This window comes from Belonocnema kinseyi, chromosome 7 (genome assembly GCF_010883055.1).
Source record: "Belonocnema kinseyi isolate 2016_QV_RU_SX_M_011 chromosome 7, B_treatae_v1, whole genome shotgun sequence".
NCBI lineage: Eukaryota > Metazoa > Arthropoda > Insecta > Hymenoptera > Cynipidae > Belonocnema > Belonocnema kinseyi.
The window spans coordinates 82,043,163-82,059,387 of record NC_046663.1 but is presented as its reverse complement, the minus strand read 5'-3'; the positions used below and the strand labels follow the sequence as shown (position 1 = coordinate 82,059,387).

General features: G+C 32.9%; 1 protein-coding gene across 1 annotated transcript in view; it reads left to right on the top strand.

The window, feature by feature from the left end:
- Positions 1-1,195: 1,195 nt before the first annotated feature.
- Positions 1,196-16,225, top strand: part of LOC117176531 (chorion transcription factor Cf2) — a 62,074-nt gene continuing 47,044 nt past the window's right edge. Inside the window, exon 1 of the mRNA XM_033366785.1 lies at positions 1,196-1,330. Within this exon, the coding sequence (XP_033222676.1) occupies positions 1,196-1,330 (135 nt within the window). The remainder of the gene's footprint in view (positions 1,331-16,225) is intronic.

Sequence of the window (16,225 nt, the reverse complement as noted above, 5' to 3'; positions counted from 1 at the left end):
TAAATTTTCAATTATCAAAATTGAATTTCAGCCACATAAAAGAACGAATTTTCAACAAAATAATTAAACCAACACCAAAAAGGAAATTCTTAGCTGAAATTCTGAACCTTCAACGAAAAAATCAATCAATTTTTAACAATAGTTTAACTTTCAAGCAAGTATTTGATTATTTAATAAAACAAGATGAATTCTCATAAATAATGTAATAATAATTTTTAAATAAAAAAAGTTGAGTATACCTTGATGAATTTTGAATCAAGAAAGTAACCTCATAACCTGACATTAGATTTGCACATTTTTTTCAATGTTTTGTACAAGAATTGCAATGCAATTTAACATATGCGTCACATCACCCGCCCACGGATTGTTAATTAATTAAAAAATGTTCACATAAGAGATGTAAAAAAATTGTTGCATTATTCAAGTAATTTTAAAATGTGAGTAAATCATCGATTTTTTGAAAAATTGCCTGATTGTGAATTTTTTACCAATTACATATTATGCAAGAATTCATTCATTTCTATTTATTGTAAATGAGTAATTTCAAGTAATTATTTCATTCAGTTAGCAGTACTGGCTGGTTCCTATATATTAAAAAGACTGGTTTATCAGTAGAAGTAAATGATTTTTCAATCAAAGCATACTTGTTTAAATAATTTAGTGAAATTTTAACTGATTCAAATTTAGAATGTACATCACCAATAAACCACCTGACATCAGGCCAAATTTTCAAGCTAGATTGCCTAGGTCCTAGAATCAGGAGAACACGTTCGTAGAGTCGTACAACTTAAGTAATATATCTACCTGTATATCAGAAAGACGTGATTGGCCCGGAGACAGAAAGCTAATGGCTGACCTAAGTCAGGCTCTTCTTGTTCTTCGATTACGGTCGTAACTGCGACTATAGTCTATACATGGCGAAAAGTGTCCGTCTTGGAAGTTGGAAGGTGGACCTAATCTTTCAACTCGATCAAACTTGGAACCAATCGGCAGGCACCATTCTTCGCGATTCTTACTTCCGTTCGATCGACGAGACGCGGTACGCGGAGCTGATGTGTAATTTATACTCGTGCCTCCTATCCGAGAACCAAGGAGACCTGTAACAGGTTTATTCGAGATTCGATCATCGATTCGATTCTCGTTACCGAGGATGATATTCTTCATTAGTTTGGTGTCTCGTCTTTCGCCGAGAAACATGGATAAACTGGGAGATTTATTTGAAACCAGAGCTTTGGATAAAATCCTTTGTAAATATGTGGAAGGCTTTTATTCTTGCAGTCTAGCAATCATCTCATATGTGAAAAACCTCGAAGACAATCGTTCAAGCTGGGTAATAGTCAGTTGATTAGTTCAAACTGAGATAAACTTTCCGTGATTACAGGCCTGTAACGTGGATCTAGTGGAGTCCGCCGGAGATATATGTATGTCATTCACCATCGAAAGCACGGTGTGCCCACTCCCATAGAAAAGTGGTGAACGGATTATAGTAATTGCTACGTACCCTAGGTGGCGTTCGTGTGAATTCAGAATTCGAAATGAACTTGAGCAGACGATAGAAGTTCTATCGTCTGCTCACGTCTGCTCAAGTTCACTGTAGCTGCAAGAATTATATTTTTTTATGCGTGATGAACTTGGATTCACAATGGATTTTCACCGATAACACAAACTACAAATGGAACCAAATCAAATTGATCATCGATCACATGCAATAAAATGTTAAAGTATGTTGGAATCGTTCTGATAGAACGAATAATCAAACGTTAAAGTTTGTTGGCATCTTTCTATGATAGATCGATTGCAACAGACTTAAACATTTTATTGCATTTGATCGATGATAGATTTTATTTTCTTCGATTTTTGGTTTGTTTTATTGGTTATTATTATTCATGTATTTATGTCAGAAAGAGAAGTCAACATAACCTACAAATTAGGGGAGAAGGGAAGGAGAGGAGGTCGTTGCCGTAGACAATAGTTCTTGCTACGTCCCCTAGGTGGCGCTGATCTCACATTTTGCCACAATCTATAAGCCCCCCCCCCCAAATACATTAGAGTGGGCATACCGTGATCGAAAGTTTACCTCAGTTTGGTATACCCTCCTTGCGCTTACCCTGCTTGACGGATTACGTGCATCATTTTGTACCCTCAGATTTTTCTGTGATCAACAGCATGCACAAATGGGTGGCCCTTATTTATATTATCCGTTTTAATCAATTAAAATATAGGATCTCATATCGAATGTGAAAGTTATTATTTGTTTCAATAATTTCTAAACTGTTTAAACACTACTTATATGTTCAATTACATAGCTCATTGGGAGAAAGAAACCCAGGAAAAACGTATTTCTCTGGAAATTTTGTAACAAACTTAGATGTTCTTGTGTATATTTTTCTTTATTGATCCTCCCTTAGTTTTCAAAGACATTTTTCATTGTCCTTACAAACATTGAGCTCGCTGTTAGAACCCGCCTAACCCTGCGAGTGATGTACGATATTTTATTCGCGGTCAGTATATAATAAGACTGTAGGGCCTTCTGTCAAATTAGTCGCGATGTTCATAATATATTTGCTCGCGAAAAGATAAGATATGTGTCATGCGATATATGTCTACAAAAAAATTAGATTACTCTTAATATTTGAGTGTGACGGCGATCGGAACTATTACTATTTGAGCAGACTCTGTAACGCTCACTTTTCAAGGGGCGTTACAGACTCATAACGCGGAGTTTGCGAATGATTATTCTTATTCATTATGTTTTTTGCAAAAGAATATTATTCCTGATCTGCGCCCGATCAGAAGTAGGGAAAACTAGTCTACAATACAAAACTAAAGCCTAACTACAAGTGCACCATTTTTTCCAGTCACAAATAATGGAAAATCTTAACAGTGCCTTTAAGGGTCCTGACTAAAACTTATTGTTCCAGTTGTTCTAGTGAAAATCTGACCACTATCCTAGTTGAAGTTGAAAAAAATGGGACGATTTCGACCTGAAGAACTTTGAATTGATAAAAGTTGAATACAAGAATGAAGCAGGATAAGAAAAAGGGATTACAATTTTTAATAGGTGTGATTGAATGAGATTCGCGCAGGGTGGGTATTGATCGATTCGCTGATCATTTGAGATATCTTATACGTAATCCCGTAAACGCAGATGCTCTTAAAGTCCTGTGAGTTATAAAGGGGCACGTGGTAGATCAAACAGCTGGATCATCTCGTGCGTGCCTTTAGGTGTGCGGGGATCTTTTTCTTACGGGGAGCAAAGGTGGGATGGACCCAGGTGCTCCCTTCTTAGACATGATCTTTCGAGACCCTTACCGAGATACTTCGCTAAAAAAGATTTTGCTTTCTCAAATTTACAATTTAAATCACTAGGAATGGATTCAAGGAAAAGTAATAATTAATTTACATATTCCATTTTCTTTATAAATATTAGATATTCTATTTATTTCTCACTGCAAAGGTGTTGTATAAAGCTTTTCACACTCCGGCATGTTTTAATAAAAATTAAATCCAACCATCTAATTGATCTGATCAATCTTCAGGGTGGCATTTGGAACGAGAAAAACCAGCAGTTTCTAATCTCTGTAGTCCTAACTTAAACGCTTGTGATCTTTATGATATTCATAATCGGCTAAATAATTATGCTAACAAATTCTTCGAACTTGTATAATTTTTATTTATTAAGAATATAAACATTTTATCGTGTTCCAAAATCGAAAGTCTTAATGTCGCCTTATTGCTTAAATATTCATAAGCCTGTAATGTAAGTGATCAAAGTTTTATGACTTCTACTAATTAAAACTTGATCAATTATGAAATTCCAACTAAAAGATTTAATAAAAGAAACATTCTAAAATTTAATAATAATTAATTTACAATTTTTCCAAGGGAACAAAATTTTCAATGCGGGTTAGCGAGCTCCACTAAATTTTCAAATTTTCGAATTTTCGCTTATATATATTCAGATAACATAGTTTAGTTTTACAAGTAAACAGAAATGAGTGAATTTGGAGAAGCATAACGTACAATTTTATAATTATTTAATAAAATACATTAAAATTATAATAATCATAAGTACAAAGATTTATTTTTACTATATTCTAAATTCTCACAGCATGATATTGAAATTGTTTAACTAAGCAAGTGTTTGATACCAAATTGCACAATATCAAAAGCTTTGAATTGATATTAAATAATTCCAACAGAATTACTACTTAAAACAAGAAATTATTTCACTTTTCGCACTTTAAATTAGTAAATCTGATTTTTTAAATATTGAACATTAAAATTTGTTTAGTCAGCGTGATTATAGTATTAGTATTAGAATTAATTTTTAACTAATCAATTTGCTACCAAAATTATTGAATTTTTAACCCCAGAAAAAGAATTTTGAACCAAGAAGATTAATTTTCCTCCGAGAAAGACGAGTTTTAAATAAAATGCTTGAATTTTCAAAAAAAAAAATTTTTAAAAACAGATCAAATTTTAGCAAAAATTGAAACATCTTCTTTTCAGTCAAGAAGAGGCAGAAAAACATATTTTTACGGAAATCTCTGTCTGTATTATGTAGGCACGATACCTTTCGAAAGACTGATCAGATTCAATTGAACTTTGGCACACGTATTTAAGGTATAAAAAGAAAGGGAGAGTTCGTTAAACATACATTTTTGACCAACAGTTCTGGTCTTAACCATAGAAAATGTTTTTCCTAACATTTTAATTTCCATTTTTTGGTGAAACTCTGCGAGATACGAAAAAAAATATTAAGAAGTGAAATTTTGCACCTCGAAAAGATCTATAACTCTTCCTGGAAATATTTTTTTATAACATGAACAGCTTTTGATTTAATCGTGAGAAATGTTATCAAAAATACAAAATTCCATTTTCTGACCAAACATTGCAAGATAAATCTTATGTCTCTACTGTAATGTCGTGTAACTCTTCTTAAATATTGATTTTTTTTCAATCCTAATGTAGTTTTACAGGAAGAACCTTAAACCTTAAAACATAGTCTATTAGGTGGCGGCCCCGCGGACTTAGCCTCAAAGTCATGAGTGAATACAATGACATCCGACAAGAAGCATTTGAGATATTGCATTTTTTTTCATTGAAATTCAAAAATCACCATTGTGAAAACTCTAAAACCACTTTAAACAGGTTTTCTGCATCACCGCGCCTACTCCTAAGGCTGACCATATCATTTCAGCCAACTCAGCTGCATTTTTTTCAATTAAAATGCAAAAAGACTGCATTTCCTTAAATGTTCTTTATCGAACACTATTGTATACACTAATGATTTTTTAAATTAAGTCCACAAGGCCGCGACATTTTGTTTCAAAGCTTAAGGTTTTCCCTTAAAAACTACCTTTAGGATAGGATAAAATTCAAGTTTGACCAAGAGTAACAAGATATCAATGTAAAGGCACCAAATTACTTTGTAGACTAAAATTACCCGTGTAGGAATCCAATCAGGGATCCAGCCGGGTCCCAGCCGGATAACCCCGCTTTAAGCCGGGCGCTGGTCGGGGAATCCGGCCGGGATCCGGCTAAAAACGTCAGGGTAAACTGGTCGGATCCCGGCTTCAATACCGGCCGGGGTCCGGTCGGCTGATCCGGCTAAAAAGCGGTTAAGAAATGTTGCTTCAAGCGAGAAATTGGTAACTTTTTTTGTCTTTTAAGGCTCATCGTAAAGATTACGGTGAACTTTAAAAGTTCAAATCAAATGAACCAATTCTGGCAAGAAAATTGGAGTAGAATTGTATTCCCTGATGATAGAATCCCACAGCAATTTGAAAGCCACGTGGTGATTTAAGGTTAAGAAGGAAGAAAGTAAAAACTGTACACACAAGACTATATTTTAATTTAAAATAATAATTATTTGCGCACTAAGTGGGGGTTTCAAACTAATCACTGAAATAAGGTTGATTTTAACCATGAGTCTCGATTTTATTTGCGAACTTCGAAAAGACGACGTGACGTGAGTGCAAGGAGCATCCTCGTTCCAGATGCGAAACTGAAAATTACTAAGTGTCTATGAAGACGACAGACAAGCAGGTTCTATATATGGCGGTAAATTTGAAATTGTACAGACTAAACATTGTCTGAATATAGAGAAGTTTATAAAAATTGTATCATTTCTGTTGTTGCACATAGCAGAATCGATAATAGTTTAATTTAAAATGTTAAATTATTCGAAAAAATTATATTTTTTTTTAAGAATTGAAAAAAGCTCATTTTTGTTTCACTGATCTAATAAATCTTTCAATTATAATTTTCAAATAATAATTCATCTAGCATCCATAATCACGTCTTTGATAATATCACGGCTCTTAAAAAATGTGTAATTTCTACAAAAACATTAACCTGACCAGTTCCCAGCCGGCTCCCGACCATGGGATATAACCAAGGTTGGCCCAGCCAGTAACCGGCTGGCACCGGACCTCGTGATTCGAGAAAAATGTAGCCCGACCGGCTCCCGCCCGGTTCCTGTCCATGAAACTCAGCCAGGAGTAGCCCGGCCGGGATCCGATCAGAAACCTTATTGTATTAGGGCCAACCGGGGGAATTTCTACACGAGTACCGGAGATTTTTCTTGTTTATTAGCATTATTATCTTAAGCGTATCCGCTCCACGAAAACTGAACTTGATTATCACAAAATGCAAGAAAAATTAGTAATTTTTCTTTTAATTTTCATGAGGGAACGGAATAAGCTAATATATGTATAGGTATATAGAGATCCTTTGCCTCGAATCTGAAGGTGGACGATCCTTAGCGACAGAGACCTTCTCAAGGTGAGCCTTGAATATGCACACGTGAGACTGGATATATCGCGATTTCCAAGAGCTTAACTCTTCTAGGTATAACATAAGTGTACAAGCATTAGTATAAGCATATACATAAGTAGGTATACATCTACATGGGCTAATACTCTCTGGTGCGGAGATCGAGTCTGAAGACGGAATCGTGAAACCGGCAAAGAAGGCATGCTTTTCAATTTACAAGTCGCGTCATATATATATATACATACATGCCTAAAGTTCCACCTACGTCTGCACCTCGCAGTACTCACCTTTTATACAAATTTCGAGCCTTCAGTACAAAGATTAAACATCGCGTACTTAAAAATTGTAAAAGTTTTTCATTTTACTGCGAAAAAAATTGTGATATCGATTCTTTTAAATGATAAGGCTCGACATCAGAGCACCCTATAAAACTAAATCAGTGAATTTTTCACTTTTTAAGTTAGTAATGCAGGGTTTCACTGAAAAATCATTCATTTTTCGTTTGTCCACTGGGTTTATCAGTGAAATCAGTCTCTGACATTAATCAGTGAAGGATTCATTGGTTGATTCAGTCAACACTGAACAGCTGTTATGCAGGTAGTGTTGTCACCGCTTCATTGAATCAGTGACGCTATTTCGCTAATTCAATCAGAGCTCGTTCACTGATTCTCAGCGACTAATTTCTCAAGAGTTTAATCAGTTTAATTTCACTGAAAATCAGTGACATGTCACTAATTCAGTTTTATAGAGCGAGTAAAAAAAGGTGCAAGCTTTTAAATTTTTCGACCGAAATTTTTCCCCATTTTTAAAACAAATTCTTCTTTTTTTCCTGTTTTCATGAAATTCCCCTTGTTTTCGTTTTTTTTGTACTAAAATGCGAACGGAATTAATATGGCCCAATAAGAAAACCCAAAAGTATACTATTATATTTTGGGATCATAATTCATCTCTTTTGGTTAAAAATTCTACTGTTTGGTTAACACTCTACCTATTTTATTAAACATTCATTTTTTAGTTAAAAATTCAATCAATTGGTTAAAAAATGATGTATTTTGTTGCAAATTCGTCTTTTTAAAATAAAAATTAATTTTTCTAACTACAGATTTAATATTATATTTTTGGGTTTAAAATTATCGTTTTTAGCCTGAAATTCAACTATTTAGTTAAAAATTAACCTTTTTATTTGAAATTATCTGTTTTGAAGAAAAATAGTTTTTTGGCTTAAAAATACAACTATTTTGTTGAAAATTCTATTCCATTGATATAAAATTATTGATATAAAAATATGATATTTGTTTGAAAATTAACTTTTAGGTTAAAAATAATCTATTTTGGCTGAAGATTCAACAATTTTCTTAAAATCCCGTGCAGAAATTCCAATATGGATCTGACCGGGGCCAGATCGGGCAGAATTTAACCAAAATCGGGCTATCTAGATGGAGCGAGACTCGAAATGAAACGCGATACCCGATCGGGGCCTAAGCGCTGCGCCCAAAGATAACCCGGCCTGGCCCCGATCGGGCTCATATTAATTTATTTTTATTATTCTTAATTAAAAGGGATTCCTGAATTAAATAATATTAAAATCGTATATATCACCTCCTTAACTGAAATTTGAGGATATAAATATCAGATTATCAAACAGATTACGATATGAAAACAATGGAATATGTAAGACACTTTTTTTTGAGCAAACGGAAAAAGTCAAAAGGCGCAATATAACAGCCAGAATTTGTGTGAGATAAACTATTTAAGTATGTTGCAATATATTTTTGGTTTTAATTTCTAAATTGAAGTTGCTTTCAATTTCTATATTGAACCTAAATGAAGAAAGTTATTTTGAAATAAGTGGATTATAATATTGCACTGACTTTTCAAGTTATTTTTACAAAAGCGTCTATAAATAAGCAGGTTATAATTTTTGATCTAGTTAGTTTTCACATTCAACACATGATATATTACTTTTGCTTCCTTTGTTATAAATAAATAACGTCATTTCGAGGTTAGGTTTCATCTTAACATTCTCGTTAAATTTACTTATTATAGTCTTCAAAACGTCACTCTGGAATATTTTAAAGTATACGATACCTGCACACATATTTTATGCTCGCTTTTGGCATTTTTTCCCACTTACATAGTTACTTTTACAAATAATAATTGAAATATTTTTAACGTTTGACACTTCACAGTGAAACTTGGGCGATTTGGAATGAACCCACTTTAGTCCCCGAAGTTAATGGGCCGCCATTTACTGTCAAGCTTGGCTGTTAAGCCGGGGTCTAGAGGGGGCAATATTCAACAACCACAAAATTGTGTGCCCGATCTGGCCCAAATCGGAAATAAGGCAAACATTTGTCTTTTTTGTTTGAAATGAACTGTTTTTTTATTCCAAATTAAAATATTTTATCTCACATATTATTTATTAAATATTTTTAAATCAGTAATCTTTTTTGGTTAACTTCGGCTACTTGTGTCCGTGTGGAAATAACCCCATACGGCCCTATTACAAGTCGGGCACTAATCGGGGGCTAGTCGGGTTATTAATTTTAACCAAAGTACCCAGTCGGGGACTAATCGGGTACTAGTTGGGCTTTTTGTTGTCAAAATTTCAGTCGGGGCCTGGTCGGTGGTTGGTCAAGGGCTAGTCGGGCCTTTTTGTTCACTAATTTCCGTGCGGGTAATCTTCAGGCTCTGGTCCGCAGCTAGTGGGGCTCTGGTCGGGTTATTCTTATGTTTGAGTTTTCGGCGAGGTTTTATCAAATAAGCTAATATCTAAAAAAGCGTAATGATTTTTTTATTCTAAAACACTAAGAAGATATTTAACAATAATTTTATACCGTTTTTTGGAGAGAAGATTGATTAATGTTAAATTCATCTTAAATACAATTAATAAATAATTATTAAGTTAAGAATTTTGTTTGAATATCAACTTTTTATAAAAACAATGATCAAAATCTTCAAAAAGACGTAATCTTATTTTTTTGTAGTATTTTTTCGAAAATTGCTAATTTCTAGGAACATTTATAAATACCTTTGTATGGAATTTTAAGAAAATCCATATTGGAAAAGATACATATAGATGTAGGTGAAAAGTCTTGCGAAAGTCATAAGACTCTAAATTTGTACAGATTCTTATTTTTAAATTGATCTGAAAGGTTTGCCATATGTAGTAGTAAACCATTAAGCACGGTACAGTTCAAATTGCGCTACCATCTTCATTTGAGTCTTGCGGTTCTGGACTGGTAGCTTTAAAGAAAATCCGCAAGGGCGCGATTTGCCGCCTCGCGCGCAACAGAAATGATGTGTCGAGTGTTTAAGACAGCAGTCTACACGTAACGAAGCATAATTACCTGGAGCAGAGACTGCCGTGACCAGCATGGCGGTTCCTTCAGAGTGAAGCTCTTCCATTGCTACGTTCCAGCTGAAGTTTTTTTTTTAAATTAATATTCCACAAATTTTGGGCAATTTTAATTACATAAATTTATGCATTTTTAAGCGTAGGATCTGTTCCCCATTAAATCTTGGGTGAATTTGAGCACTTTAAAATATTTCAAAAAAAATTATGGAGATTTCCGTAAATAATATGTATTTTGACAACCTTTAGGGGATGTTCCACAAATTTTAGCGAGTTTGGTTAATATTCCACGCGGATTTATTATCATATGACCCCTAATAGTAGCCGATCAGGCCCCGACTAGGATAAGTCAGGTCACCTGACTAGCCCTCGACTAATCTACCGTGACGCTACTGGTCGGTGGCTATTTATAATAGCCACCGACAGATAATTTAACTTTTTGTTACATTTTAAATTTTTTGTTGAAGATTAATAATTAATAAGAATGATTAATAATTCTTTAAAAATCGGTTTCTTTTCTTGTAAATTTAACTATTTGGTCAAAAATGCTACTTATTTTGTTTGAAGTTGATTCTTTTGAGTACCTTTCCAAGGATGTTGTTGGAAGGTTATCTTTTTTTCGAAAATTCTGTTATATTGTTGAATGTTCGTCTTTACGGATTGAAATTTCGTTCTTCTTGATTAAAAATTTAACTCTCTTTTTTTAAAAATTCGTTATTTTGACTTAAGGATTCAACTTTTTTCTTAATTAAACTAATGATTTGAAAATTGAACCTTATGGTTGAAAATTCATCTTTATAATTAATTATTTTACAAGTTGAAAATTCGGTTATTTGTTTAAAAAATCATCTGCCTTGTTAGAAAATGCATATTTTAGGGTTAAAATTCAACTGTTTTCTAAATGAATCAGCATTTTATTTTTGAAACGCCACTATTTTATTAAAAATTCATCTCTTGCTAAAAAATTAATCTTTTATGTTTGAAAATACAATCTATTAATTTAAAATTCATATTGGTAGGTAGAAAATTAAAGTACATACTTTGTTAAAACTTTGCCTCTTTTGTTTGAAACTTCAAGTTGCGGTTTCCGTTGCGCCCGACCTATTTGGAAAATGATTGGCGCCACTGGTTTCAAGCAGTCATAAACAGAATCATTTTTATAGTTTCTTGAAAGTTATTGCGAAAAATAAATCATTTTCTATGACAGTCGTAATTTCTAGTCATAAGAGCACGTGGACTTTAAAGCCTTAAGTGAATTTTGTCGCGGACTTGTATACATTCCGAGCGCAGTCTGCGTAGGCGAGATACATAGCAGAGACACCTGCTCATTTATTTTGCAGCACATTTCTGGACTCGATTCACTAGACTGCCTCATATAAGGACAGAATTCAATATCGAAGGTAAACAGATTCTAACTTCAGTGATAAAGTAATGAGCTCTGATGTAGTGACGCATTTTTATAATGCAATCAATTCATTTGATGAGAGCAGTGTGCCCTGACATATTGGACAAAGCCTGGTTTTTTACCCCATCATTGACGGACTGGGTTACAGTCAAGTACACGATGAAGGGACCTGGAGCTGATAAAGGTGGGTCCGAACCACCAGAACCTCGGTAAAGGTACATAGGAAAATTTTCAGTTGTACCGGCTCAAAGATCGAACCCTGGACCTCTGAGGTGAGGTGAAGTACGATTATTGTTATTATTGTTATCGATATCGTTACGGATTCAAAATGTAACTTCTTCTCAGTTACTTTAAAAAAAAAATAACTATCGTTACTTGTTTAGTTACTTTTGAATTTTATAAGTATTTCTTTTTTATTCAGGGCTTCTATACACGCAGTCACTGAAGTCATTCTCAGTCACGTTTGTCCTCAAATCACTTTTCGGTCACTTTTAAAAGATAAAGTCAAAATATTTACCTTTTTAAATAAAAAGGCCATCAAGGTTATCTATTTTTTTTAATTTACTCGGAATCTTTGAAATTCCCTTGAAATCCACTGAATACGTTGGATCTCTTTTAGATTTTGAGTTTCTATGAATTTTTTCAAATTCATATTCACTCATTCTTTTATTTATTATGAAATTAAATCAAGTTTAGTCTATATACTCGAGTCATTTTTAATTGATCTTGATTTCATATCAATTTCATCCAAATCTTTTGAATTATTTTAAATTCACTCATTTTTTACTGAAATAAATGGAATATTTTTAATTTTTTTAATTATTTCAAATTGTTTGAATTTATTTGTAATTCACGTTGGACTCTTATTAACTTAGTCTGATTTTTTACTCATTTATCCTACATTCTTTTTATTTGACTTTCCTTTTTTTAATTCACCTTGAATTCTTTTAAATTCACTTGAAACTCTTGGGCATTTTATCAAATTCTTTTGAATTCTCTCAAATTTTTCTCAATTCGTGTTTCCAAATTTAATGCAATTCAGTGAAAGTTTTAAACATTTTTCCCTTTTATTTTTTAAAACTTCATCTTTAATTTTTATGAATTTTGTCGAATCACTGTTATTTTCCTTAAACTTCTCTAAATCCACTCGAATTTTATTCAATTTATAGGTGTTTTATCTTTTGAGTTCGTCTTCATTTGACTTTAATTCTGTTGAATTTGTCCTGAATTATGTTCATTCCCATTCTACTGAATTAGATGAAAATTTTATTATTAAAAAAATTGGTTAAATTATATTATTTTAAATTTTTAATGAATATATTTAAAGTATTTTTAATTCCACTGAATTTGTCTTAATCCACTCCAATTTTACAGAAATCAATATAACATATTACATATTTTTAATATTTTTCAACTCATTCAATTCATTTGGAATTTAACTTGAACTCGTTTCATAAATATTAAATTCTTTGAAGTTTTCTTGAAATGTTGAACTCCCGTTAAATTTTTTTGAATTCCTTTGAATTGTTCTAAATTCACTTAATTCTACTCAAGCAAAAGGATAAAAAAATATTTTTACGTACATTTTTTTAATTCACTCTGAAGTCATTAACACACATTGAATTCTTAGGCATTTTATCAAATTATTTTAGGATTCTTCTAAATTTTCGCTAATTCTAACGAAATCGATAACAAAATATTTAATTTGTTGATTTTTTTCGACGCACTTAAATTTCTTTTAATTCACCTTGAGATTTTTTATAAATTTAAAAGAATTCTTCTCATTTACCTTAAATTTATCTACACTGATTTGAATATGATTTAAGTCATTGGTGTCATTGGTTTTATTTTATTTTGTACTTTATCCCGAATTCGGTCAAATTCGAACGGAATTCTTATAAATTTCATCGAATTCTTTCGTATTCAAAGAAACGTTAGTCCAATTAGTATTAGACAATTAGTCATTTGGGTCACATTTTAGGTAAAAAATGAGTCACTTTTTCGATTTAAATAAGTGACTTTTTTCAAGTAAATTATGCTGTGACAGCCCTTTGTATTCTCGTTTTATTTTTAGGAGCTATGTTTAATAAACTACCATAAAAAACTACAACTTATCGAATAGAACAAGATATTCCTGTCGTAAAAATGAATCTTTTGAAAACTAGCCACGACAATTTGAGTAGTGAAAATGAAAAAATAGTTGTAAAAGTAATAATAGTATATTATGCAACAAGGGGAAGAAATAGGACTTTGTCGACGAGTATACGATATCATTCATAAAAAATGTATGATGTCAGACACGATTGGAATACAGGCACAGTTTCTGCTCACATGGGGGGATTTTGGAAACATATTTTATTTTTAATTATTTGAATTATTATTTGAAAAAAGTCTTGTAAACTATATTTCTTAAGTAAATAAAAAAGTAACGATTTTTATCGCTACTATTACTGAAAAACAGGGAGAAAAACGGAAGGTCAGTTTGACCATTTACATGTGCAGACTGACTATATTCGAGGGTCAACCATAGGGCAGCAGATGTTCAAATCGATCATCTCAGAGAGTCAACTAGATCACGGTGGACGCTTTTTACTCGACCATCACAGAGAGCATAACTGGTATTCGTAGAGGGCCGAACTGATCATCACAGAGGGCCAAAATGTTCATGTATGAAGGGCGATTTAGTTATCTCATATTTTCATATCTACAAAATGTAAAAAGCTTAAAACTTATATTAGACACACAATTGAATCTAAAATCATTTTTTATTATTTTTGAAGAGCCGTGTAGTAAGTAATTACAATTACAAATTATCAATATATTCTGTAAACCACGAGAAACACGGCGTCACTGCACAGAATTATAAGATTTCAAACACTGGAGTAAATTCAGGAATCGATATCACACATTTCGTTACTTTCTGCATCATCAGTGAATAATGAAACAGAAAATATGGTCGAATGTAATGAAAACAAGATGATCGTATTGACCATCCCGGAAAGAAGCCTGATAGTGAGTTTGATCTTGTTATAACTGCCAGACTGGCCATAAAATGAGAGTGTTTTTGACTATGTCGGAAGAATTACTATGGAAGGCTTTTTCGACCATCTACAAGAACGGACTGACTCTAAATGTTGACTCTCTTACTTTGACCATCCATTCTGATCTGTAGTTAACAATTTGTTAGTTATTTATAAAAGTAACTGCGTTACAAAAAAGTAGTAACTATATAGTTTAAAAGAAACTAGTTATTTCCCATCACTGACAAATCTAACGTTAAAAAAAATGTCCAACGACATCTACGAGTACGAAGATCATGTTCGAGATATATAATTTAGTAAGCTCATACAATAGGTCTAACCCCCTTGTGGTAATTATAACAAATTGATACGTTCGCGGCGCAGCGGGTCGAGGGGTCTGCACTTATTGGAATAATTGCGCGCTCTACGCCATTAGCCTTAATAAGCCGAGTAGATTCGACGCCGCCTCCCATATTGGAAGGAGCCTCTCGCTGTACTTGCGAAACTATTGGTATTTCCCCATGGTGCTAACGCACTATCCGAGTTGTTCGATCCGTAAAATCTGACGCAGTTAATTACACAGGCTCGCTCCAACTCGAGAACCTAGCTCTCATGGACTTTCTTCTTTATGTTCAAACCAGTGCACACCTATTCTTGCACTTTTTTTTTACTTTTTCTCATTGCGGAAGTGCACCAAGAAAGTTAGCGAGTGACCTATCTATATAGTAGGGGCTTAACAATTTCTATGGAGAAGAAATATTCAATTGCACTATTCGAATATGCAAACAAAAATTTTTTCAGAGAACTATGATTTTAAGACTAGTTCCGTACATACCAGCTCTCTGTTTCAAAAATTTAAATATCTCAGTTTTTGTTACAGGTTATAGTAAAAATTTCAACAGAAAAAGAATCTAAAAATATGGAACAAATTACAGGTTGCAGATAAAGGTTTTTCCTTATCAATACTAAGGTTTTTTCAAATATCTCCTGAAAAGCAAAAAGTTAAGAAGTGCCATTATCTCACGATCATTTTAGAATGTTCAACTTTCAATGGCTGGTAGTCCGCGAAACATAAATTACAGAAAATTAAAAAAAAAAATGAATTTCTTGGATCCTTTCTGTGCACAATGATAAATTTTAGAGTCATCAATAATTATCGCCTTTTTTGAAAAGAAAAAATGTGAAGTTTCAAGAAATAACTCGATATTTTTCAATTTATACAAATTTTATTTTTCTAGAAAATTATACACATTCACAAAGAAAAAAGAACAATATATTCACGTCTTAAATTTTATCATCTTATAATTACAGAGTCTCTGCAACATGTGCAACGTGCCTCCAGTGGAAGTACGCTGCGCCACGCTATAAGTGATAAAAAATCAATATGACTCAAAAAAATAAGAATCTTTCTAAAATACTCATAAACTTCATAAAAATTAAAAAACTTATCTTGATGTTCAAAAAGAGTTTGCACCGGCGTTAAAGTTATCATGGGTCGTTTCAGACCCAACGCGCACTTAATCTACTCACTGCGAAGGCCAGGCTGCCACTGGAGAAACGCGATTCAGTACAGAGGGTCCTTTAGTCCTAAAGTTTTTTTAGGGTGGGGATAGATATTTCCGGAGTACACGGATTTTGAGTAATAAAACAAAAGAAAAATGCTTT